The sequence below is a fragment of the Nicrophorus vespilloides genome, unplaced genomic scaffold, assembly GCF_001412225.1.
Source record: "Nicrophorus vespilloides isolate i.1.1-1 unplaced genomic scaffold, Nicve_v1.0, whole genome shotgun sequence".
In the NCBI taxonomy this organism is placed as follows: Eukaryota; Metazoa; Arthropoda; class Insecta; order Coleoptera; family Silphidae; genus Nicrophorus; species Nicrophorus vespilloides.
Genome location: NW_017097996.1, coordinates 17,163 through 44,080, shown reverse-complemented (window position 1 = coordinate 44,080; position 26,918 = coordinate 17,163). Strand labels below are relative to the sequence as shown.

General features: G+C 33.5%; 3 protein-coding genes across 9 annotated transcripts in view; 2 read left to right on the top strand and 1 right to left on the bottom strand.

Moving 5' to 3' along the window:
- The window catches only part of LOC108561506 (disco-interacting protein 2), a 55,131-nt gene extending 36,206 nt beyond the window's left edge, over positions 1 to 18,925 (top strand). For 4 of the 5 annotated variants that reach the window (XM_017919474.1, XM_017919473.1, XM_017919471.1 and 1 more), the window contains 10 exons: positions 5,100 to 5,231; positions 11,973 to 12,212; positions 12,282 to 12,551; positions 12,614 to 13,759; positions 14,901 to 15,418; positions 15,490 to 15,721; positions 16,498 to 16,622; positions 16,729 to 17,396; positions 17,457 to 18,374; positions 18,560 to 18,925. In XM_017919474.1, the coding sequence (XP_017774963.1) occupies positions 5,100 to 5,231; positions 11,973 to 12,212; positions 12,282 to 12,551; positions 12,614 to 13,759; positions 14,901 to 15,418; positions 15,490 to 15,721; positions 16,498 to 16,622; positions 16,729 to 17,396; positions 17,457 to 18,374; positions 18,560 to 18,812 (4,502 nt within the window). In that variant the 3' untranslated portion in view covers positions 18,813 to 18,925. The remainder of the gene's footprint in view (positions 1 to 5,099; positions 5,232 to 11,972; positions 12,213 to 12,281; positions 12,552 to 12,613; positions 13,760 to 14,900; positions 15,419 to 15,489; positions 15,722 to 16,497; positions 16,623 to 16,728; positions 17,397 to 17,456; positions 18,375 to 18,559) is intronic. The other variant, XM_017919472.1, reaches the window with a different exon arrangement.
- A 1,789-nt stretch (positions 18,926 to 20,714) lies between these two features.
- LOC108561510 (histidine triad nucleotide-binding protein 3-like) lies at positions 20,715 to 21,669 on the top strand. 2 transcript variants are annotated; one of them, XM_017919482.1, is made up of 4 exons: positions 20,715 to 21,031; positions 21,090 to 21,283; positions 21,350 to 21,394; positions 21,616 to 21,669. In XM_017919482.1, exons 1-3 carry the CDS (start codon positions 20,845 to 20,847, stop codon positions 21,386 to 21,388), a joined length of 420 nt encoding a protein of 139 aa, XP_017774971.1. In that variant the 5' UTR covers positions 20,715 to 20,844; the 3' UTR covers positions 21,389 to 21,394; positions 21,616 to 21,669. The 2 variants fall into 2 exon arrangements, with proteins under 2 accessions (XP_017774971.1, XP_017774970.1); XM_017919481.1 differs by lacking the exon at positions 21,616 to 21,669 and having other exon boundaries at positions 21,350 to 21,453.
- A 368-nt stretch (positions 21,670 to 22,037) lies between these two features.
- Positions 22,038 to 25,722, bottom strand: LOC108561509 (rho GTPase-activating protein 1-like). 2 transcript variants are annotated; one of them, XM_017919480.1, is made up of 8 exons: positions 25,191 to 25,722; positions 25,010 to 25,120; positions 24,666 to 24,948; positions 24,122 to 24,439; positions 23,860 to 24,044; positions 23,604 to 23,801; positions 23,442 to 23,548; positions 22,038 to 22,290 (listed from the first exon to the last, which is right to left on the bottom strand). In XM_017919480.1, exons 1-8 carry the CDS (start codon positions 25,237 to 25,239, stop codon positions 22,120 to 22,122), a joined length of 1,422 nt encoding a protein of 473 aa, XP_017774969.1. In that variant the 5' UTR covers positions 25,240 to 25,722; the 3' UTR covers positions 22,038 to 22,119. The 2 variants fall into 2 exon arrangements, with proteins under 2 accessions (XP_017774969.1, XP_017774968.1); XM_017919479.1 differs by having other exon boundaries at positions 25,010 to 25,132; positions 25,191 to 25,720.
- Positions 25,723 to 26,918: the final 1,196 nt, after the last annotated feature.

Here is a 26,918-nt window from a genome sequence, read left to right as displayed (position 1 = left end):
TGATATACAAAAGTTGGCTATAAAAAAAACTACTACTATATTTGCAGTTTCAATCATAGAAACTTTATGATTTACTCTGCATAATCCTTTTACGTTTTAGTTACATTTAATTATTCATGTAATGATTTTTTTGTTACTGTTGTTACAATATATTATGTGTGTTTATTAAATCCACTGAAAACGGCGATCTTAATTAACTTTGTTATATACGAGGCCTCATTATGTTTGCGAACAGTTTATGCGGTTAAACTCGCCTACATATTGCATAACCCGCTCTAGATTAATGCAATAATTTATATTCATCGGTCAATATCGTCCGTACTTAGATATGGTTTCTCGGTATATTGTTATACTATTATGAGAAATGGAACCATGTATTACGTGCAAAATCTTACAAATTTGTCTTTTATCCAAATAGTAAACTTTAATAATACAGTAAACATTCTAATTATTAATTACTTAAGTATTTAAATTATATACTCATTTAGTAAATGTTCAATCAATGCGATATAAACTTTGCGCTTTTGATAAGAAAGCAATAAAAATTAGCCGATTGTTAAAAATTGCCTTATTTGGGAACGAAAACGTTAATCATCTACGTCACGATGAATCACCTGCAGCTGCGTACATTTAAACAATCCTTATTTGGGCATGAAGAGAATGCGTTTCGCACACTCGATAAGAGAGTAATAAAAGATAAGCAATTGTTTTCAACAAAACACGAATTGTCACGAATCTCAAACGTTAGAATAAATAATATTTATATGCGCACGAAAATTATCGCGTTTTTAAAACAAAAGTGATTTGTAAATCATACTTAAGCGAAATGCTCGTTATGCGAGGTGCTCGTTAAGCGAAGTTCCACTGTACTTATTAAACGATATTTGCAAGTAATTTATATAAGTATTTGTACGAGAAGCCTAAAAAAATGTTCTTATATATTGTAATTAGTTATATGAATAATACTCGTAACTTTCCAAGTAATTTGCAAATATCTGACGTAAAATAGTAATTATTTTATTATTGGTAGGGTCGGCCCACAGATAAAATCATCAAAATGGCTCTTCAGAACAAAAAAGTTTAGTGCGAAAAAAAATTAGAAAATTATTGCGTTTCATTTCAAATCTTGTGAGAAGAAACTACATTATATAGAAGATATCTTTATTAAAATAAAACATTAAACATATTAAAATCTCTTGATTTAGCATTATAAATTGTTCAGCTTCAATAAGCGATATTTTCCATGAAACTTATACCAGTTTACACAATCATAAATGCAAGGAAATTGTTTAAAAAATCGCCTAATTTGGGCACGAAACGTCACTTATCTATGCTAAATCACCTTTGAACAATCCTTATTTGGGCATGAGAAGAGTGCGTTTCACACTCGTCATAATTAGGCGATTGTTTTAAAAAATCGCCTTATTTGGGTACAAAAATTTCGTTTATTTGCGTAACGGCAAATCACCTGCAGCTGCACGCGTTTAAACAATCCGTTTTTTTGGGCTCGAAAAGTTCTTAACTATGAACTAGTTCACTGCACATTCAATTATTTACCTGTGAATACACATAGTCTGGATAATCAATTTCACCAATATTCCGGACTGTTTGAAACCGGACTAATCGATAATTTTAAAACCGCACAAAAAAAATGAGACTAGAACCGATAATTTATGAATTAAACATAATTTTGTGTACTACTTTTGTAGAATTTATTTTACTAAATTAAAATTTTGTTTGTTTCGAAATATTCAAATCGGAATATAGTGAATTCGGACTGATCGAAACCGCACTAAGCTATTAAGCTTTTTAAGTTCGTTATATCTTTAAAAAATACAACTCTAAACTTGAACACTATTTTAATAAAACAGTTTTCATGCAAAATTATGTCGTTTTGGCTGAGAAAAAAAATGTTCGATTTTTCTTTTATTTTTGTAAAATTGCTTTGACAATCGCCTTATTTGGGCACAAAACTTCGCTATTTGCGTAACGGTAAATCACCTGCAGCTGCACGCGTTTAAACAATCCGTTTTGTTGGGCACGAAAAGTTCTTAACTATGAACTAGTTCACTGTAAAAATACCTCACATAGTCCGGGTAATCAATTTCACCTATATCCCGCACAAAAAAAGAGACTTCAGCCGATACTTTATGAACTAAACATAATTTTGTGTACTACTTTTGTAGAATTTATTTTACTAAATTAAAATTTTGTTTGTTTCGAAATATTCAAATCGGAATATAGTGAATTCGGACTGATCGAAACCGCACTAAGCTGTTAAGCTTTTAAATTTCGTTATATCTTTAAAAAAATACAATTCTAAACTTGAACACTATTTTAATAAAACAGTTTTCATGCAAAATTATGCCGTTTTGGCTGAGAAAAAAAAATGTTCGATTTTTCTTTTATTTTTGTAAAATTGCTTTAAATTCTTTTCTCGTATAAAAAAATGAGACCATCTCAGAACAAGAACGATGAATATAAACTATACATTAAATCAAGTTCGTTTTAAATGGAAATACGATTCTTAAATCTTGAATATATTCGATGCAACAATAAAGAAAAAGAAAACTCATACACAATTTACATGGTAAAACTTGTTGGTTTATGGTATTATGAAAATAAAAGTAAAGTAAATTATCGAGAAATTATTATTATTTTCTTTTAAAAAGGATTTTAAAACCAATAAATATTCGTGGCTTATACACATTTACGGTGAGACTGACATTACGAAATCGCTCGAGTTGCAGCCATACGCACGACTTGGAACATCTCTCAGTGATTTCACTGATTTTGTTAAGTTAAAAATGTATTAAGTATGCGTTGAATAATTGAAAAGTCAACACGTCGCTTCGCAATCAGCGAAATCGATTTGAAAAATGAATGATGAAAGCATATATAACAAAAAAAAAATAATGCAGGTCTCTCTCGATATGAAATATGGATTCCCAATTTCCGAGGATTGATGCATGTCGTTTAGTTTTTATGCGGCTCTGCGTCATACCCGAAGTGCACTGAACAGAAAAACAAATATGATTTTAATTTAATATTAATCGAAACGTTATGATTTTGAATTATTTAACCGCATAAAATGTTAATTATTTATATATCAAAAAATCATATTTTATATTAAAATAACATAATTATTATATGAATTTATTTTAATTAATTAATTTTTTATATTTAAACACGAAATTGTTATAAAAATAGTTTTAGCTTTTATATTTCTGTGACCTATATTTAGTATCAAGAAATCGACGTGATATTGGATATTTAACCTCCAATAAGTTAAGGATAAGGGTATCGTCTTGAGGGGTGAAACGCGTGTATGAAGAATTTATTGATGATGGTCGTTCTCTTCCTCCGAGGGTCAAATTTCTTATTAAAAAAAAGGAGAGCACTTTCACGCTAAAACATGCTTAGGACGAGATGCGAAATTGAATGGTCCTTCTGGACCGACCTTTATAACTGTATTACATTCTTCTTATATCAAGTCGAAAAATTCTTTATAAGAAATTAACAAAAATATATCTATATATAAAAAAAATAATCCAATTAAGTTGATTTGAAAAAAAAAATGGAATTTAATGAAATTTTGGAAAAATAAAATATAATAAATTTAGGAATTGAAAATATATATATATAACAATACCTTGTATATTGCTGTGGACAAATCGAAGACTTTAAAAATAATTTGCACAGAAATTGACTTGGAAAAACGAACATTTATGAATTAAAACAAATGTGTACTAATTTTTCAAAACTTATTTAGATTTTTGAAATTTGATAATCGTACTATAATGAATCCGCACTGATTGAAGCCGCACTCTACGAGGTATTGCTATAATATAAATATTCAAATTGGAGGAATAATTAATTTGTTGATTATAGATATTTTTGTTTATTGTTATTAATTGGTTAAAAAAAATCATATTTAAAAATATTTTTAGTAATATATGATTAATACAAATTATTGTATTAGTTGTATCCATTTTGATAATAGCCTGAAATCAAGTGAAAAAAAAGCAATAATCTAAAGAAAATATTATTTTCTGTATAGATAATAAAAATGAATAGTTTTTAGAGAAGATATGAAATGAGTAAATAAATACAAACAGATTATTTTCTTTCCTTGGAAATGGAAACGATATAAACAGAGAAAGTAAATAACAACTGAAAATTGTTCATCAGATTATTTAGTTGCGGTTTCTTCGTATTTTTCTTTTCTGTAAGTTAATGTTATTTATAGTAATTATTATCTAAATTATATGATTGTGCGTAAATCCCCGTTTGAGAAAGACCTATGGTCAATAGCGCTTTGCATCAGTTAACTTTTTGTTGTTTTTTTGTTCAAAATTGAGTTAATCACATGATTAAAGAAAAAAATCATAATATGTATGTTTATAGTGTTGATATTCCATGTAATTACTATGTAATTACTGAGATATTAAATACGAAGAGTTTTATTTGATACTTTATCTAGTTGTCGGGATTTCAATATAGACCCGTCAGACGACAAAGGGTTAAGAAATAGAACTTGAAAAACCTATAGTAAATATAGCAAGAATCAATAAATATAAGTATTTCAAGTTGAGAGTTATAATTATTTATGCAAGGTAATTGGAATAATTCGAGCGTAGTTGAATAATCGACGGAAATAAGAAAAAATGGACAAGATTCGATAAGTTATAGATATTGCAAGAAATGAAGCGAATAACGTACCTAATGAATGTTCGTTTCCAGGAGGAATAAATAGCGTTGGACTGTTGCCCGTAAAGTATTGTAAAAACCAACCATAACTTTCGAGAGCGAGAGCCTCCTTATCTTGACCTTTTACCTACCAACTTTATTGCTCCGCTCCACGTCCCATCCTCTTCTCTTATTCTTCCTCATCCTCTTCTGCCGCCGCCTCCTCTCTTCACTTCTCTTCTTCGAGACTTCGTAGTTAATATTTGAATGTTGCATCAATGTTTGTCTTTTCTTTCTTTCGCCCTATCGAAACTTACGGATTCAGCATGCGAATCGAATCCATCCATAAACGAAGAACCTCTTCTGTCTGTGTATATAACGCTAATCATGTGTATGTGTTCTTCTTGTAGAAGTTAGGCAGGAGGCGGTGCAGCAGGCCCTCGCACAGGCCATGCAGAACAGGCAAAAACCCTCCTTACCGATGCCATCGAAAAGGACGTCCGTTATGGCCAGGAGTCCAGATAGAGATCGTCACGACTCGGGTAAGGGGAAAATATTTATCTGTTTATTTGAATTCTGTGCGGGTGTACGTGATGCAAATTATTTGTCCTCACTGACAAAAAAAAAATAAGACGGAAATAAACCACAAACCAACCAACAAAAGTATTTTAATATCAACACAGCCATTCTTTAAAAAGAAATATGTGTTACCGTTAAAGTTTATAGTAATTACTAGGTATTTAATGATTAGATTTAATACGTTTTATTTGATACTTTATCTAGTTATTCCATACATTAAAATTAATATACACAATTATGTAATAAAGTATGGAATATATAGAATATAAATATAAAGAAATTTTAAAAAATATACAAAATGTATTATACAATACTTTAAATAATTACATACAAATCTGTATGCAAATGTGAAGTGGAGTGATTTAATGAAATTTCACTGATACGAGTGTGACTGCTTTAAATAATTAATGGCATTAGGTCATCGATGCAAATAAACGCAAGAGTTGACACCTGAACAGTTTATATATGTTTGAGGTCAGAATATTCATTTATGTATTTCTCACTTTATATATCACATTACATTATAAGAAATAATTTATAGATCACATTATAAGAAATAATTAGTTAAAGTATAGAATTCAGAGCTATTTTATACTTTAACTAATTGCATTAAACATTATAAGAAATATCTAATTTATATTCATATAAATTTATTACTGTGATTTACATTATTTTAGATAAAGTATAGAACGCGTTTCTTATGGATCGCGAAATGACAGCTGTTACCTTATGTCAAAAAAAATGTTATAATCAATTTGGTCACTAAAAATGACCTAATTGTCAAATCGTCAAAATAATTATGTTATAAATAATTTGGACACAATACAAGTACAAAGATGACAGCTGTCACGTTGTGTCAAAGCGTCAAAAAATGTATGTTATAAACACAGTTCGACTACAAAAATGACAGCTGTCACATTGTGTCAAAGGTCATTAAATGTTGAAAATAAACCAATTCTCATTTCTTAAATTGTATCGACCTCTAATAATGTTATATCAACTTCCGGTGGTGACCACTAGACTATTTAGATCATAAAATAACTTTTGCGATAAAATCTCTACTCCTCATACATAAACGTGTCAATTTTTGTAAACAGAAAGAATTTAAATCTGAGTGTTTTTAAATTAATTTACAATTGTATGTGTGTGACAGATTTATTAGCGTTCGGTCATCGATGCAAATTGTTGGAAACGTTTTGGGAAGTCTACGGTTTTTTGGATGCTCGAAGTGAGGAACTGATGGCTGCAGAGTGAGAGAGGGGATGCATAAGAGAAAAAGGCTTCTTTCGCATTTATTTTTACGGCATGTTTGGGTTTTTGTGCACGGTCGTTTAATAATATTTGAATAGGGATCCCCCAACTTGGAGGTATGGTATTCAGATAAGATTCATTGCCATTGCCTCCTCCTCAGTCGAGTGAAAAGTGCGACACTGTAGACTGCGGTTGTTGTCGGTGCTCTCCATAGTTTAGTTTCTCTGTGACTCATACATATCGTTCAACTTCTTTTGGATTTATTTATATTTATGATGCGCTCACCTCGTTACTCATTTATAAAACAATATTAACAATATTCATTCCTGTTAGTGAAACAAACATTTATTGCAAACGTAAGTGCAATTTATTATTTGTATATATATTTTTTTTTTTGGAAAAACATTCAGTTGTTAACATCTGTGCATAGTGGATACAATCAATTCTGGATATTCGAATTTAATCACTTTTGATTCATTGTGACTGCTGCTGTGTACACAATTTATCACGTACATTATAACTCAAATAGTGCAGATTAATGCAATAAGGAATATCCGAAATATGGATCGTGCCCTACATTTTCATCCATGCGTAATATTTTAATTTATAGCACGTAACTTTTTTAATAGATCAAACTTACTTACTGACCTATCCAAATCTAATAGTATTTACTACGTATTTTTTAAAAAATAATCAACAATCAAAAGTATTAAGTACATATTCTGAATAAATCAGTTATTTTGTAACAGTTTCATAACAATTTGAAGATATTACTGCTTTTTTTCTTATAAATAATCAACAACTAATAACTTTTTAAGTATTATGTATAAATTAAAGATAATCGTTAGATTTAATCATGTTTACTCACTTAAATATATTTTATAACACTTAAAATCAATGAAAACTTAATGACATAACAAAGTGAAAATATTTATTTAGAAAATGCGGCTATTTTGTATTTCATAATATTTGTCAACACTAGAGAACGATCAGATAAGTGAATTATCATAGAAATTTTTATCAGGACAATCTCACAGCACAAGACAATCATATTGTTTTAACTCACTTTCTCTTTAAGTCGAGAGTATTTACGTTTTATGCAATAATTCGATAATAATTAATTAACAAAAAGTGGTTTAATTAAATAATTACAGCACATGTAATAATTTTGTAATACTTAAAATTATGTACATTTTTACTTCTTTAAATACTTTATTTAAATCTATAATTTCGTGAATATTTCAGTTTTATATAATTTCGATTACACGTTGAAACTTGTTTCAACGTGTTTCGATTCTTTGATTTGTTATGCAAGTATTTACATGACAATTGAACGTTTTGAAACAATTGAATCATCTAAACAAATGACAAACTAAATGTATCTTAAATATTTATGTTAAATTGTTTAAAAAAAATCATCTTTCGCTTACTTATAGTATTTCAATTTTCTAACTTTTGTTTCTTGCAATTTCCTAATCACACTTTTAACAATACAAATCTTATTTTTTTGTTGTAAAAACTTTCGGAGGGAAGAATGGAAATTCGCTTCGGTTTACGTGTAACACAACATTTTGACCATTCTCTCGTTGACAGTCAGTTTTATGGCCCCCACTTAAAGGTCCTGTGTAAATTCCATCAGGACAACAACGAAAAAAAAATATGCGATACAAATGTTCGGGCAAGAAGAAAGTGATTAGACGTTCCCGGAAAATGGAACTCCGAAATATGTTTTTTTCTCTTTCAACTTCTTTCTTTTGTGCTATAAAACTTTACAGATTTTACGAATCGTTCACATTTTGTGTACAGTAAATATTAAACAAAAATATGCAACTCATGTGTGATTCATACTTAGTGGAAGTCGCGGACAGAAGAAAAAAGCAATGATTTACTGCATAACCGAGTCGTAAACCCAAGGGTGAACGACCATAGTTTTTTCTAGTTAAAAAAATGTACTGTAGTAAATGTTTCATATAACTTAAACTGTTTAAAACATTTTTATTTATTTAATTTAGTACAGAAATGCTTCGCTCAGTGCGGCCTCAATTTCATTTAACATAAATAAATTATCGTTTTGTTTTTCTTTATTTAGGCAAAATTATTTGTGTTTTAAACACTTTAATATATTGGCAGATCCAATTACATTATTTAAATTCATTTTACTTCATTTTAAGGTATACAAAGATTTCATTGAGCGTCTTTTAATTAATTTTTTTTTTTATAAAAGTCTTCTTAAAAGGAAATTGCCTTTTCGTTACATTCAAATTGCATTGACGATATCATCGAAAGTCGAAGGAACGTACGACAACTTTCAGCATTATCACATTTCAAAGAGATTCTTTTGTATGCGAATCCTACTTGGTGCTTTTCAACAACATCGGTTACTTCAATTACAGAGACTTTCCGTTCCAAATTTTTCAGTTACACAACTCAAATTATTGCTTCAAAATAAAACGAAATTGAAAAAAATCATGTTTATTTATACAACAGAATTATTCGTTAAACACATGTTAATAATTACAGCTAATGTAAATAATACAGTTTAATATAATTTTAATTAATTCCTAGATTTTCAAGCTTTCATTATAAATTACTATTGTTTTCTTAATGAATGCTTCAAGTTTAAATAAAAAAAAATATGTATGAATGCTGCAGCAGTTCAGCAAATATATTATTATATCTGGTTCCCACTTCACGCGGAGGGCTGTCGACCTTTAAGGTCCTCCTGGCCCGGTTTCCATTCTTAGCTTCATCCGTGGAAAGAAAGCAGGAAAAATAAATAAATATATATATAAAAAACAACAAGTACAAAAAAAACCGTCTTTGTGATCTTTGTGCTCCGCTCTTCTCCGTTGTTTTCTCAAGTCCCGTTCCCTTACAAAGGATTCCGCAGTCCGGCATCATCTTTGTTCTTAAATTTGCTTTTAGCCCTGCAATCTGTCCTGCATTAGTTTCGCCAAATTACCTGCAAAATTTGCTTTCAGACCTTCACCATCAATTCATTTTACAAATATCTGTTTGAAACATTCACTGCATATTTGTGTACGCACAAAGACTTTCAAAAAGAAGAAAAAATATAAAATCAAAAATTTTATACACAAGTGCACATATTAATATATTTCTTCAAAGTGAAAACATGACAGAGTGAGTAACTTATTAAGTTATTTCGAAAACTAATTCCAAACAGAGTCTCTTACAGACCGATGAATGAATAATATCTGAGTGCGATTTAAAACTATGCGGATTTTGCAATTTCCCCATAATCACCGAGAACCGCGAGTTCCACGATGTTTTTTAGTTTCATAACATCTAAAAATAACGAACATGGATTCCTCGAGTAGATATTTGATTTCCTTTGCATAACTTCAATGTTTTTTTTTGTTGTAAATCCATGCGAAATCGACAAAATGACTCAAGCTATTTAATTTCTTATAAAGTAATCAATATTTGTTAGTTTTTTTCTTGTCTCTAAGGAGTTTTCGGAATGTTTCATCAACATTTTTTATTGTAGATTCTTGATATTAGTTGTAGATATAACAAAATTCAAATTTATTAATGCAAAGAACAAATGATTTAATTTTTTCGTACTTCTGAAATTTGCAAATATTGATAGCTCAGAACAAATTCGGGAATTCGCATAATGAGAACTAGCATTGTACTTACCGATACCTCGCACTGTCCGGTTTCAATCAGGTCGGGTTCACTATAATCCGGTTTTAAATTTTCAAAACAAATTAAATTGTAATTGACAAAATACAAATGTATAATTGTAATTGACTACACAGAATTATAGATTAAAGATACTTTTGTTTTTCTTCAGACAGTCTCTTTTTGTGCGTTATATGTATTTAGTTCCTCGATTAGTCCGGTTTCAAACTGTCAGAGATATTGGCGAACTCTGCGTAGAATTTCTGTACTTTTTTTTGATATTACTGATACAAAATGCAAACGAAATTGTTTAACCTGAAAACACTGACTAAACACAAAAAATGTATGTGCATGAAATGAAGTATCTGTAATTAGTTTGCTTTTATAGAAGGGAAAATCTGTTTGCAAACATGTGTTGCAGCAATATTCGTTTATAAACACATTCGAGAGCGATTTCAAACCGTTGGTAGTAAATATCGGTGGTGGAAACGTATAGAAATTGCTGGTAATGGTAGTAGTCAAAGGATGAAAGCGTTTCATGTATTTCGATTATCAATAAACCATAAAATCAACTATACAAATATTTGGCTATCGTTTCTCTCTGTTAGACCCACACAAATTAGATTTGTCCTTTTCTCTCATTCACACAAAGTTTACGTTTGTCCTTCTTTTTCATAATGTCACTGAAATATAAGTCATATGTTATTTCGTCATCTCTTCCTCTGTATTTTCTCGCTAGGACAAAATAGAATTAAGGTGCGCAATTTTTCTCGCGGAGCATTTAAAATTTGAATTTATTTTAATAGGAACGGCTTCATTAAGTCGCCACGAAAAATTACGAACGTTCATATTTGTTTTTTTTAAATTTTATTTTTAATTTAATAACAAAACGCCGAGGCGATGCTTTATGACGGTTGGTCTCGGTTCCGGCGAAAAGAACAACACGTTTTTTTTTTTAATTATTTAAATTAAAATTTGTTATTATGAAAATAATAACCGCAGGCGGTGGAGCTCTATTTATTCTTTACGAAAACCTCAATTGTATTTACTATACAATGAAATTGTGTAATTAATATTTATTTGAATGAACCAAATTATATAAAAAGGTTTTTCTACCAAAAAAGAGAGAAATGAAATAATAAACAGCGCGATTTGATTAACTTTTACGTAAAGTGATTAAAAATAATATTTGTTTTTCGTGTTTGTACGCATTTCGTTGATTTACATTTGATCATATTTTTTCTTTCTATTATTTAATAATTTTGAAACAATTTTATTGAACATTAATGGAAAACTTTAAAAATAAAATCTGAATCTAAAATGAGTTTCGAAATAGTTAAATGGTATAAATTAATCAATTTGTTGTGATTTTAAGATTGTTTAACTGAATTATTAACATTGTTTTTTTTTTGTTGATAAATTGAACTTGATATTTAAACAACAGGTAGAAAGATCTTAACAAAATTATTCCTCTTACAAAACATTTAGAATTTGCTTTATTTTTTTTTACTTTTGAGAATAAAATCTTCTAAAATCAATTAATGAACAGAAGGAACATTCCGAGAATATCTTCATATGTTAATTTGCTATAAAATTCGTAGAATAAAACACCCAAACAGTTAAAAGGTATAAATCGGCTTCTTTGTTCTCTGTTTGGAGCTTTTAATCTATACATCGTTAATTTAATTGCTATTTTGAAGTTATAAAAAAGTCATCAATTCTTGATGGTTTGTTTGTTTTAAAATTAGTGATATTAGTAAAGATGATTAACAAATATAATGTGTAAATTATTGTTTTGATAATTGCAGAATCCTCGTCAGATGAAGATAGCATATTGAATGAAGAGATCAGTACTCCGGAGCGCGAGAAAATAAGGACTCCACAAATGTTGCCGCCACCCCCGATGTCGGACACGAGCAGTACCGGTTCTCCGCCTCCTCCACATCACAGACCGCGCTTACCAGCGCCGACTCCCGTCTGGGAAAACAGATCTTCGCGTAACACGGAAATCACGGATATATCGCACGAGTTGCAGAACTTCAGGCCATGTGCGTATCAAGAAAGATCCATCATTCTTCAACAAGATCGTTCTTATTTCGTGTTCTTTTAACATTCAGATATCCAACCACCGGACGTGACTCACAATACTGCTCAGGGTGGCCGTAGGAATACCGGAGCGGACCGGGTGAACCATTATGCAACATCCACGTCCGGCGATACCATCAGCATGGGCACGGGCCGTTGGAAGGTCTCCGCCAAAATTCAGCAGCTATTGAACACATTGAAGAGACCGAAGCGCAGACCGTTGCCGGAGTTCTACGAGGACGACGACATCGATCTGGAAATTGCAGCTAACCCAAAAGATCCGAATGCACCCAAACCAGAAGGTACGATGAGAAGGTTGACGTGCTGTCCGATGTTCAGATGTAATTATGTTGATTGTTTTTAGGAAGTTGCATGTCACCTGTTGTGGGCGAGCAGTTGTTGGTGCCGTCGGGATTGCCACGCAATCTGGAAGCAGCTATCTCCCGTTATGGCTCCGGCTCATACAAGGCCCAAGTGGCAACCGTTCTGGATCCCAACGGCAAATTAACCACAACCCTGACTTATGGGAAACTCCTCAGCCGTTCGTACAAAATTGCTTACGCTCTGTTGACGAAGGCGTTCAACAGGAATGGCGACACCAGCTTAAAATGCGGCGATCGCGTCGCCCTCGTCTATCCCAACAGCGATCCCATCAATTTCCTGTGCGCCTTCTACGGGTGTCTTCAGGCCGGTATCGTTCCGGTGCCCATCGAGGTACCAATCACCAGACGCGATGCGGGATCCCTGCAGATTGGATTTCTGCTCGGCAGCTGCGGCGTGCAGGTTGCTCTCACTTCCGAGGCCTGCCAGAAGGGACTGCCCAAGACGACGTCCGGTGAGGTGGCCCAGTTCAAGGGTTGGCCAAAGTTGCACTGGTTTGTCACCGAGCATCTGGGGAAGACACCCAAAGACTGGCAACCGGCACCGCGTCTCACCGACGAAACGCCAGCATACATCGAGTACAGCACCGATCGAGATGGCTCGGTAATGGGTGTCCGCATTACCAGAGCTGCTATGCTCTCGCACTGCCGCACCCTGACGATGGCCTGCAGCTATACAGAAGGAGAAAACATGGTGTGCGTGCTGGATTTCAAGAGGGAGGTGGGACTGTGGCATTCCGTTCTGACGAGCGTCCTGAATGGAATGCATGTTATTTACATTCCCTACGCCCTGATGAAAGTCAATCCAGCAAGTTGGATGCAGATGATCACCAAGTACAAGGCAAGCGTGGCCGTCGTCAAATCGCGTGATCTTCATTGGGGCCTACTCGCTACCAAGGACCACAAGGACGTCAATTTATCTTCCTTGCGTATGCTGCTCGTAGCCGACGGTGCGAATCCTTGGTCGTTGAGCTCCTGCGATCAATTCTTGCAAGTTTTCCAGGCTAAAGGATTGCAATCTGATGCCATTTGCCCCTGCGCCAGCTCCAGCGAAGTTTTAACTGTCTCGGTCAGACGACCAGGACGCGCTGGAGTCAATGCAACCGGCAGAGGTGTCCTATCTATGCAAGGTAATAACAATCAACTATATTTATTAGATGTTCAATATTCTATTTCGATCTACTCAATTTGAATATTCAGTCAATATATTCGCAATATCTTAATATAAAATTCAAACAATAATTTCAAAAATATAAAATTATGTCACACTTTTCATAGGCGAAAAGTTTGTTTTATACAAGTCAATCTATATAATGTCTATTTCTCGGACGGTTATGTCCGATATGTTAATATCCTCGAGTACATTTTTTTCCAAAATAAGAAATAAGTTTTCAAACTTCTTAATCAACTTTGACGCATTAATAAATGAACAAGATATTATATAATCTGACTTTAATAGCGAAAATGAGTTATGAAAGTTTTTAACAATGAGCTCTTTTTAATTTAAAACTTCAATATTGATATTTTGTTCAACAACACGTTAACTAATAATAATAAAATAGTTATGCAAGTATACTTTATAATTAAAACTATTGAACAAAATACGAAAAAGTCACAATGAAATAATATTTATTTGGTTTTACTGTTTTATATAAACATCCTTATCTTTGATACCTTCTTCATGTTGTGACTTGCGTTTCTAAGTGAATCTATAGTAGTCCTGGCTTTCTTTCCTTCTCTGGGAATTTAATTATGTTAAATTCCAGTCAAACCCATATCCATCCAATGACATTTTATCGAATTTACAAATTGTATTCACTTTGTTACTATGGAGATGTAACTTTTTAAAACTGAACGCTTGTAGGCAACTATGCGGTTTTTTAAAGTTCAGACATTTATAAATTATTAATTACATTTATGGCTTCATTGGAAAGTTAGCTTCTATATTGCGAGTTTGCAAAATGTAGGAGATACCCTACATGATATCGTTCATTAATTAATACAAAGTTGTTCCCTCCAAACAGTAAAACAATTTGCAAACTGCATCCAGGCAGAGCACCAATTATGATATCTATACATTTAATTATGGAATATTTATATCAACAATTACTTCAATCATTTCACACAAACAAATGTTAAATGAACGATTCTAAGCAAAAATGTATGTTTGAAAATGATCTGCTGATTTGAGATGAGAATACTTGGAAAATCCAGAGTTAACAAATAATGAGTTCGTGGGAGCAAGACTAATCTCATTTGTACGTTTAATAGGTTTAAGCTACGGCGTGGTGCGCGTGGATCAAGAGAACAGTCTCACTTCACTGACGTTACAAGATTGCGGCCAAGTTATGCCCGGTTGCGTAATTGTCGTGGTGAAGATGGAAGGACCCGCTTATTTATGCAAAACCGACGAGGTGGGCGAGATTTGCGTGAATTCCGGATGCACCGGCGCCGAGTATTGGGGCCTACAGGGGCTCACCAATAGCACTTTTAAGGTGCAACCGCTCGGTACGGATGGAAACATCCTCTCCGACGCCGAGTACACCAGGTCCGGATTGCTGGGCTTCCTCGGACCTGGAGGACTGGTCTTCATATGCGGCTCTAGGGATGGTCTGATGACCGTCACAGGAAGAAAGCACAACGCGGATGACATCATCGCCACAGTGCTGGCCGTCGAACCGATGAAGTTCATCTACCGAGGTCGCATTGCCGTCTTCAGCCACCGTGTGTTGAGGGATGAAAGAATATGCGTGATCGCAGAGCAGCGACCTGATTGCAGCGAAGAGGAGGTATTATTCGCAGAGAATTTGGAACAATTTCTTTAGTTAGGACTGTCGATGATAACGTGATTTTATTTTAGTCATTCCAGTGGATGTCACGAGTATTGCAGGCTGTCGATTCCATCCATCAGGTGGGCATTTACTGTTTGGCCCTGGTGCCTCCAAATCATTTACCGAAAACCCCCCTCGGAGGCATCCACCTGTCTGAGACGAAGAGACGATTCTTGGAGGGAACTTTGCATCCAGCCAACGTTTTACTGTGCCCACACACGTGCGTCACAAATCTACCGAAACCCAGAGAGGTCCACTCAGGTAAGGGTGATTCTCGATTACAAAGACCATACTTTTCATGTACTTTAGACTGGTAATTTACTCTATAAAATATAGTTAGTTAGATATTGATATTATATTTGTACATACGTAGTTCTATCTGCTGTACATAAACTCTATCTTGCAAGATAAATATTCTTCTCTAAGAAACGTAAACTTTTTGAAAAGATTTAAATCACGATTATTATTCCTACACGGAATTTGATTAAAAACATATACATAATAATAATAATTTTAATTAACTATAGAATTACACACAGCAGTGATTGTATGATATTTATATTGTATTTAATTTCCGTCTTTAATACGTGTGGCAAATTTTGCACAATTGCAATAGCTAACACTAACATAAGGCAAATCACATCTATCATCAGTTTTATTTAATTCTTATGAATCTTAACAACTCGCACACAATTTGTTTTGGTTGGTTGGGGATTTGGGAATGCGTCATTTCTTTCTTTTCGAAAAATTATAATTAAAATACATTGTCGCTTTCCACCACATCCTTTTTTTAATTATTTTTGTATGTGTTTCTTTTCATTATTAAACAATGGACATCGTATAACTGTTCATTTATTATGGTTTGTTTGTTTAATATAATTATTATTTTCGTTGATGTACCACTTTTCTCATTTCACATTTGTTTTTATTTTCGTTTATTTTCATTTTTTTTTCTGATTTCATACCCTCTACTACTAATTTACTATAAAAGCTTGTGCTTGAGTGATGCTATAGCATGTTGTTCCTCTGCCTTTCAGCAACGGACTGTGTTTCAGACGTTGGTCCTGCGTCTGTCATTGTTGGGAACCTCGTTCAAGGTAATCGTTTGGCTAGTGCACAAGGAAGGGATATGGGACCAGATGACGAGAATGATGCCAAAAAGGTATGTCCTCTCCCCGTGCTTACTTGATTAATATTTATTACATACATTCGCGCCGAAGTTTCATTTTATTGCATAATTTGTATTGTTAATGTCGTTCCTTTTGTAGTTGCATTTCATATCAGAGATTCTTCGTTGGAGAGCGACGAGTACTTCGGACCATGTCCTGTTTACTTTACTCAACAGCAAAGGAGCTATAGCCAAAGCACTTTCCTGCTCGGAACTGCACAAGCGCGCCGAGAAGATTGGTAATCTGTTGACCGAAAAGGGTCGCATCAATACAGGAGATCATGTGGCTTTGATATTCCCCCCTGGTCTTGATTTGATCTGCGCCTTCTACGGTTGTCTCTACGTGGGTGCAGTACCCGTGACGATAAGACCTCCGCATCCACAAAACTTGCAGACCACTCTACCCACAGTTCGGATGATAGTCAATGTGTCTGAATCTGTGATAGTATTATCCACGCAAGCAGTCATCAAGCTGCTGAAGTCTAAGGAAGCGAGCAACGTGGTGGATATAAAGTCTTGGCCATCGATTCTGGATACAGACGATATGCCGAAGAAGAAAAACCCGTTGGCTTACAGAGCCCCAACTGCCGAAATGCTGGCATATTTGGATTTCAGCGTGTCCACCACGGGAATGCTTGCAGGAATTAAAATGTCTCATGCAGCTGTTACGAATCTGTGCAGGAGCATGAAGCTCGCCTGCGAATTATACCCAAGTCGCCACATCGCACTCTGTTTGGATCCCTATTGCGGACTGGGCTTCGCTCTATGGTAAGTGCTTAGATTTGGTCTGAAAATTTGCAGATTTGGTAATTGTTGTGCTTGTTTCAGGTGCTTGAGCAGCATATATTCGGGCCACCACTCGATTCTTATACCTCCTTCCGAAGTTGAGGTGAATCCTTCTCTATGGCTCTGCGCGGTCAGCCAGTATAAGGTGCGAGACACCTTCTGCTCGTACGGCGTTATGGAGCTATGCACCAAGGGTTTAGGATCTTCGGTGAACCACTTGAAATCCCGCAACATTAACTTAGCTTGCGTGAGGACCTGCGTGGTCGTCGCCGAAGAGAGGCCTAGAATAAATCTTACAACTAGCTTTTCGAAGCTCTTCAGCGCGTTGGGATTGAGCCCAAGGGCCGTGTCCACCTCGTTCGGATGCCGAGTGAACGTGGCCATCTGTCTGCAGGGCGCTTCTAGCCCAGAACCATCAAGTGTGTACGTGGATTTGCGAGCACTCAGGAACGACAGAGTGAGTCTGGTAGAGCGCGGAAGCCCGAACAGCTTATGCGTTATGGAGTCGGGTAAGCTGTTGCCCGGCGTTAAAGTGATCATAGCAAATCCGGAGACGAAGGGCCAGTGCGGCGATTCTCATCTTGGTGAGATTTGGGTGCAGAGCGGACACAACGCAAGCGGATATTTCACGATTTACGGCGACGAGAGCGATTACGCCGATCATTTTAATGCGCGTCTAGTCACCGGAAATACCGGGGAGGTTTATGCGAGAACCGGATATTTAGGGTTCTTGAGGCGCACCGAAGGCATCGAGAGTGGAGGCGAAGAGACTACGGTTGGAGGCAGCGATACTGAATCACTGGGTTCTCAGCAGCACATAACTACCGATGCGCCAGAGCTTCATGATGCCGTCTTCGTCGTTGGTGCATTGGACGAAACCATCATGCTTAGAGGAATGCGGTATCATCCTATTGACATTGAAAATAGCGTATTACGTTGCCACAAGAAGATAGCGGAATGGTACGTTATTCAAAATATATTTATTTAATCAACTGCAATACAATTTTATTGGTTATTTTATTAATTAATTACAGCCAAAGGACAAAAGCTTCAAATACACTTTTTAATCCTTATTTATTCAGCTTTGAACATTATGCTCAACATTATTTGATTAAAATATTAATTTTTGTATTTTTCTTTTCTAGCGCTGTTTTCACTTGGACCAATCTTCTAGTAGTGGTAGTAGAATTGGATGGGAACGAGACGGAAGCGTTGGATTTAGTACCTCTAGTAACTAATACCGTGCTGGAAGAGCATCAGCTGATCGTGGGAGTGGTCGTCGTCGTGGACCCAGGAGTTGTGCCAATTAATAGTCGCGGCGAGAAGCAGCGCATGCATCTGCGAGACGGCTTCCTCGCCGACCAATTAGACCCCATCTACGTAGCCTACAATATGTAAAGGCTTATTAACTTCTTAAGTGGATAATAATAATAAATATTGTATTAACAATACTAGCGATAATCGATGGAACAAAGAACGGAGGAATGATGAAGAGAATAAGAAAAAAAAAATAGATGATGATGATGTTACTTTATATTTTATATATATATAGGCTCAAAAAATTAATCGTTCATTATTTAATTGTTATCGGTTATTGACGTATATCTGCCATTTAATTCGTGATTTTATTATTATTATTATTGTAATTTCTAGGGTTCTACTATCCGTATTTATGATTCATTTTTAATGTTTTTTTTTGTATTAGTTCGTACGTTTAGTATTATTGTAAGGCAAAGAAATTTTTGAGGGTGTTCAATATTTGGCTCAAATTTTTAATGTCTCAACTTCTAGCTGATGTGTAAGTGTAAATACTAATCGCTCTAGGTAGTGTATAGTTTTATATATTATTAGGTTGTACAGTCTTCTTGTTCCTTATTTCTTCTAACCACCACCCATTTCATTTCGCCATCACCAACCACCACCATCCTTCCTCTCGTGCAATAATATATACTTTTCTTACTTCATTTTACCTTGAATACTTTACTCTGTTCTTGCTACCACTTCATCTCTTCCTACATTATTTTACCACTATAACTCGACCCTTTCTATTTGCTGTTACTCTTAAATTTCATGTACTCTAGTCTACTGTAACTACGAATTGGCTACCCCCAACCATATATAGTTTTGTTTTTGTTCGTTTGGTTGTTTATTTCGAAATAGAAATATTAATTACTTAATTTACATATTTAGTTTTTGACCGCCTTTTGTCTACTGTTTTATTTTTCTCTTTTTTTTTTCATATTATTGCTATATATATGCATAAATAATATAATTCCCTTAATTTAGAGCAGGTGTTACATTGTATATTTTACATATATTTAATTGCGTACTCGTTCGTAGTACGTTCATAGGCACAGAATAATAATGACAATAGAATTTACTGCATGTAAATAACATTTCGGAACAACTTTTTATTGATTTATCCCCCACACGTCTCTAAAAAGAAAAATTGCAACAAAAAAAAACATAAAAATGCAAATTGTAATCACAAGTTTTACAAAATATTATATATATAGGCCCCATTTGAATAAATTTGCAAACAATAGTGAAAAAGGAAAGTAAATGTACATTTATAAATATTGTGTTTTATTTATTATTACCTACATAATTTATACCAAATCAATTTAAAAAAATACATAAAATTTATTGATTGATCTTCTAACAAGACTATAATAGTTTTGGCTAATTAAGAACGAAAATTCTCTATATATCTCCTTGTAACAAGTTAGAAGTTTTAGAATTTTGTTCGTAAGTCCGTAATACCTTACGACTTTATTATTATATTAAAGATATTTAAAGCACAATATTATTTTCAAAAACAATATTTCTCCATTTCAGAAGAAAACAAATACAAGTTTTTTTAAGCTAGAATCACTAAATACTACAGTTGCTCCTTTCGGAAAGTAGTGGAACTACTTAGAATTCAAATTGTTAAAAATTATTAAAACTTAGTTGCAAATATTATAATAGATTCCAGCCTTTGACTTCAACACATCTTAATATGCATCTTATTACATCTATATTATCTTAGTATTGCATTTAAATCACCATGCAAATTAGTATCATATTTACATGGACTAAACGGATTATTCAGGACAATATAATACATTATTATGAGATGAAGAATTCAATAAAAATATAATGTTTATTAAACCATTTAGTACATAACTATTGTAGTAATACAATCAACTATGATTGTAACAAATAATGAAGTCTGAAAGGATTAAATAATTTATTACTTTTAATTAAATGTACAAAGTACAATTTTTTGTATATGAATAGAAAAAGGAATAGTTCATAGTTCATGTACAAATGACGTAAATTAAGTAATTATACACAATTACAGTTTAAGGTTATGTACCAGAACTTCTATACCATATTAGTAGATTGCAGTTAAAGTCCATTCGAAAACGTTCTTTACAATCAAAAAATGTCTCTTGAAAACTGCATTTTCTGCAAAATTTGCGCCAAGATTGAACCTGCGGATTTACTCTACGAGGACGATGACATGGTGATATTCAAGGACATAAAACCAGCTTCCAAGTACCACTATTTGGCTGTGCCCAAAAACCATATTAAAACTGCCAAGGATTTGAAACCAGAGGACAGCCAACTATGTATATTTTACCTAACCAATGATGGTTTTCATCAATTCTTAATGATCTTATATTTCAGTGCTGAAGCTGATTGAAACTGGGAAAAGGGTTTTAGTTGAGAATGGAGCTGAAGTGGATGATCTTCAGATGGGTTTCCATTGGCCCCCATTCAATTCCATATCACATTTGCATCTGCATTTGATTTCACCAGCATCCCAAATGGGCTTCCTATCTAGACAAATATTCAGACCAAACACTTGGTGGTTTGCTAGTGTAAGTTTAAACAAACTAACAACAAACAAAAACGTTAATAATTACGTAAACTAATATAATTTTCAGGCCGATTACGTTTATAACAATCTGACGAACAAACTCTAAATGCAGGTAATAAAAAAAAGTCAATAAACAATACACTTATAAAATATACTTTATTAAGCATGTTATTTTGTAGTGTTTTCTTTTTCGTTTAGTACATTTTAACAAAACATATATAAGTATTGTTTGATAAATAAAAAATAATATTTATATATAAAATATTGTTGTACAGATAGGAATGATCTTGTTTCTTTTTATTAATACAAATGAAATGCGTACAATGTTAATAGGAATGGTTAATCAAAGAGGTGTACAGATGCGGAAACACAAGAGCATATAAAGACTACACACGTCAATGCTTCTAAAAAAAACGTTCGTTTACAAAAAAAAAGAGAAAAAAAAATCAAATTTTAACAGTATATTATTATTAATATTATATAATAATTGCGTTTACAATCTCTTTCTTTCTTTTTCTATATTTCTTCCATACTCCGTTGTAAATAATCCTCGATACAATTTCTAACAATTTCCGTACTTCTTCCATAAATAAATCGAGTAACAGACTTAAACATTTTTATAATATATGTATATATATAAAAATCAATATTTTTTGTTTATACAACCAATACATTTCTTTGGCATAATTAACTACAAAATAAACGTGTTCATTACTTTTACTTCTTTAGGCTTAAGTTAACTTCAAAATTAAATACACAGTCAATAACTATACATTCATATATATATATATTTGTTTTTTTTGTATACAATTAAAATATATACCAAGTTGGGCCTCTTCAGATCATGAAGATCTCTCGATTATGCTGCAAAAGAAACTGCGTGAACGTGTTAATGTGTCCTATCGCTGCTATGCTGAGGTTCTTGTTCTCGGACCACACCAGGTTCGGTCCGAAACACACTGCCAGGTTCGAGGCTGTCATCTTATTCAGATCGGCCCTTTCCATCACCTAAAGAAACATCCATTTATCGCATATTAATTGCTGCTTAACAATAACAAACACAATTGTAATTAGTTACTAAAAAAATGATGTACTTTGTTCAATCCTATATTCAATAAAGATTTAAACATTTACACAATTATGATTCATAGATTAGTAGTATCTCAATTTGTTGCTTAACTTTTGTAAACTCAATAACAGCTTTTAATTATAGATAATATATATTATTAATACAAATACAGTCACGAAATGTATTTAACATGAAGATTATTAATTCTGCAAAACTTTCAATTAATTGACATAGATTATTAAAAATATGTTTGAGATAAGTTATAAAAAAAAATCGTGGAATATCGGAAAAACATTAATTGATATTTCTTCAAATTTGGAAATGCTGAATTTCTGCAAATGAATTCATTTCTAAAAAATAATTATTTACATTTGCATCGTCATTCCTGTTACAAATACAAAAATGATAATATTCTGAATCAAAGATGCTTATATCTTATATCTGTGCAATGATAACATTATTACTCACAGCATAATAAACAATTACATCTAAATTCAACAATTTCACGATTCAGTAATCAAATTTTGATTTTCTTTGTTTATTTACATAAAGAATTTGTTTACGTCGCACGACATACATTTCTTTCAATAACTATAAATATTTTAAGTATATATTTTGTTGAAGGCAAACGCTATTAAGTCTAAATATAGTAGCTGGTTTGTTTTGTAAATGTTTTAGGTTTTAACGTTAGAGACCCGATATTTGTAAGTTTGGGTTAAGGTTAAATCGAAGGTTATCCGCTCCGTTTACATTTAAAAACCAGCAATTTCATAAACACCATAATTAATTTTTTTATAGTAAATTTAATAATTAAATTGTTTTAATAGTTAAATAGTCGCTTGATGTGTTTTTAATCTATTTTTGATTATTATTAAAGCGTTGACGACGAGACGCATCAATTCTAGTCTTCTACATCACAATTAAAATAAAATGTCTTAATTAAATATTTTCACTTTTATTGGTCCTAGCTGAGACCAAAGAACTATCGTCCTAAATCCATTTATAATTTGTATATTCGGTTGAAAAATATTCAATTTTGAAATTTAATACACGTTTTTGTATTTTCGATAATATATGAGTAATGACTTACCTTAGAAAGGAATCCGGTGACGTATTTCAAAATCTTATAGTTATCTTCGGGTAACTTTTCCATCACCAAAATGGAAACGTGTCTCAATTGCATATCCTTGCTGATTTCTATGGAAAGACAGTGATTAGAGGAGGTGAATGAAGCGTAGCGTAACGTGCTTACGTTGGAAATTCATGACTTCCTCGTAGAAATCGAAAGTGAGCAGCGGTTCCTTGAGTTCGCGGAAGAAGAGCTTCATCAGGACGGTGGCCTCGTGCGGATCATCGAACTCCAACACTTTGCCCTGATCTGCGTCCTCCCTCAGGGCCCTAATCTTCACGGTGCTCGCGGATCGCCTGAACAACCCCTCCGTTTCCAGCACTGCAAAAAATACGCATTATATAAATGTTGTTACTACTTGATCTCTGAATGTCACTACCATCGGGATGATCCAAGTAATCAATTGTCTGCTTAATGACGGGCGGAATTACACTTTTGTAATTTTGTTTTATCGTTGCAAGTGAAACTCCAAATTGCCTGGTAGGTAAAGGTACCAGGACTGCAGTCGGATTCTCTCCAGTCCTCCTGTTAGTCTCCGTGTTCTTGGACAGTTTCTTGTCGTGCCTGTGGATGAACATGCAAAGATTAGAGGTGGCAAAAACCATGTGCAAAAGGGCGCGTCAGTTTTGACAGTAGCTTACTCTGTCACTTCTTCCGGTATAGATAGCTGCTCCAGGTTGATGTGCTCGCTGAGCTCGGCCAAGGTGTTGATGTAGCTCAACTTCTTTCCGAATTTCACGCTGATCACGGGCGTGAACATCTGTAGGATTATCTTCAAAAAGGACGTCGGGTGTACCATGTATAATGCTTTCAAGTTCTTCTTGTACTTCCTATCAAACGCCCTGTAAGCCTGCCACAGCCACCTTATGGATGGTTTATTTCTACTGTTCAGTCCATAATGGAAGTAGACCAAACTATAATCCTGCTCGACGTACTTATCCAACGTGTAAATTAAGTATCTATCAAAAAGCATATCAACATTAAATAAAAGCTCTTCCTATATTCAAAATCAATAACTTAAAAAAATATCTAATAGCATTTAATTCTAGTAGTATTGAAATCATTCTATTTATAAATAATCATCATCAATTGTTTGTATTTACTGAATTTGTATGAAATCATGAAATTGAAACATTTTTTAAATACATAAATATTTTGTTTGATAATTAATGAGTGTACACTTACTCTAAGAATTTCTGATGATCAATCTTGTTGACTTGTGGTAATTTGCAAGCATAAACCACAATGATTTTCCGACCAACACTGTCATCTCCTTTGACATCAACAATCCCACACTTATCAATCATCATGAACTTTTCAACAGCTTCACCCACCTCTGGATATGAACTCAGCATGCTCTGAAAGTTTATGTCAGTGTTGTCAGCTAGTTCTGCCTCAAAATTATCATCTATGAATTCTGAGACTGGAGATGCAATTTCGTCAGGATCCATTTCTTGCAGCAAATCAACTGTGAACGAAAAAACATTTTTATACATTGTTTGTAGATAAAGTGTGAGAAGGTAACATACTAGCTTCAGCTACTTCTGTGGGTGTCTGATGCAGCTCGGAGTCATCAAATTCAAGGTTTGGTTCATAGTCATGGTAATCAGAAAGACTAGGGTAGGGTTCTTCAGCATCTCCTGTATACACAACTAATTCAATGTTTTTTTTTTTAGTATTTTTCATTTGTTTGTCTGCTTGTGAACCTACCTTTACCACCTTGCAGAGTCATCATAGGGCTCAACTTGTTTGTATCCATGATCGCATCAAGTTTAAACCATTGCACGAGAACTGAACAAAAAAAACTAGGATTCCTAACACCTGCAGATTCGTCACTCCCTGTACACAAACTATGATGATGTACGTCTCCTACTGAATCGTAGAAACGCTGCACTTGAACAATTATCGATGTACACTGGACGGAACGCAACCAAAGATGCGACAATTTCGAAACGTTGAGAACTCGCGAACAAATGGAATGGCACTATTTTGTTTATTTTGTTGTCCAGCGAATTTTCAACATTTTCAACTACATCTGGCAAATGGCGGTGTGACAGTTGAGAAAAAAATATGCTTAAGGTATGGAATGCTGATGATAAAACTCAGATAAAAGTATCTATCCATGCATGTACTCGTCAAGAGCGTTATCTAAATATAGTTCGTACTTCTAATTAGGAGCAAACAAATCCATACATTTTAAAATCGTGCAATATTCCAAGTTGAAATTGTTCGTTTGGTTGCATACGTGAATATGGTTTTGTACTCGCAACAAAGTTGAATGGGCCGACAGATGTCGAAACGTGAATTAAATATTTATGAATTAGCCATTGAATTGCTGTTACAATGCTTTGAATAATGATCAGTCTATTCTTAAAGGAGTTGCTTGCACAATGAAACCCAATAGCTATCTACCCATACATGGCGATGTTTTCATTAAAATCTATACAAATTTATTTATGTTATTCTTTACACCATTGTTTTTCAACGTTTCCTTACAAATATCCAATAAAGACCCTCAAAATCTGATACGATACTCAACAATAAATGAATATCCATCGCAATCTCCAAATATCCAATTATCATATGCATTTTTCGAAACTATTCTATTTGTTATAGTTACTGAGAAAATCACTAAAATGTGAAGGCTCTGCTTTTACGAGCGTTAATTTGTCATAATTTCATTTTTGAATGCGAATTACAGCAAAAGGGATGAAACCGCATCAATAATTGAATATACGTTGCAATCCCCAAATATCCAACTTTCATATGCATGTTTCGAAACTATTCTATCTGTTATAGTTTCTGAGAAAATCACTAAAATATGAAAGCACTGCTTTATCGAGTGGTAATTTCATTTTTGAATACGAATTACAGCGAAAGGGATGAAACCGCATCAATAATTGAATATACGTTGCTTTCCCCAAATATCCAAATTTCATATGCTTCTTTCGAAACTACTCTATCTATTATAGTTGTTGAGAAAATCACTAAAATATGAAAGCACTGCTTTTTCGAACGTTAATATGTCGTAATTTCATTTTTGAATATGAATTACAGCCAAAGGGATGAAACTACATCAATAATTGAATATACGTTGCATTCCCCAAATATCCAACTTTCATATGCATCTTTCGAAACTATTCTATCTGTTACAGTTGCAGAGAAAATTACTAAAATATGAAAGCACTGCTTTTTCGAGCGTTAATTTGTCGTAATTTAATTTTTGAATGCGAATTACAGCCAAAGGGATGAAACCGCATCAATAATTGAATAAACGTTGGATTCCCCAAATATCCAAATTTCATATGCATCTTTCGAAACTATTATATCTGTTATAGTTGCTGAGAAAATCACTAAAATATGAAAGCACTGCTTTATTGATTGGTAATTTCATTTTTGAATACGAATTACAGCGAATGGGATGAAACTGCATCAATA

Coding starts and splice junctions, on each gene's coding strand:
- LOC108561510 (XM_017919482.1), top strand. CDS start 20,845: ATGTCTCTTGAAAACTGCATTTTCTGCAAAATTTGCGCCAAGATTGAA. Junction 21,032..21,089: donor ACCAGAGGACAGCCAACTAT/GTATATTTTACC, acceptor CTTATATTTCAG/TGCTGAAGCTGATTGAAACT. Junction 21,284..21,349: donor ACACTTGGTGGTTTGCTAGT/GTAAGTTTAAAC, acceptor TATAATTTTCAG/GCCGATTACGTTTATAACAA.
- LOC108561509 (XM_017919479.1), bottom strand. CDS start 25,239: ATGGATACAAACAAGTTGAGCCCTATGATGACTCTGCAAGGTGGTAAA. Junction 24,949..25,009: donor CACAGAAGTAGCTGAAGCTA/GTATGTTACCTT, acceptor TTTCGTTCACAG/TTGATTTGCTGCAAGAAATG. Junction 24,440..24,665: donor GATCATCAGAAATTCTTAGA/GTAAGTGTACAC, acceptor GCTTTTTGATAG/ATACTTAATTTACACGTTGG.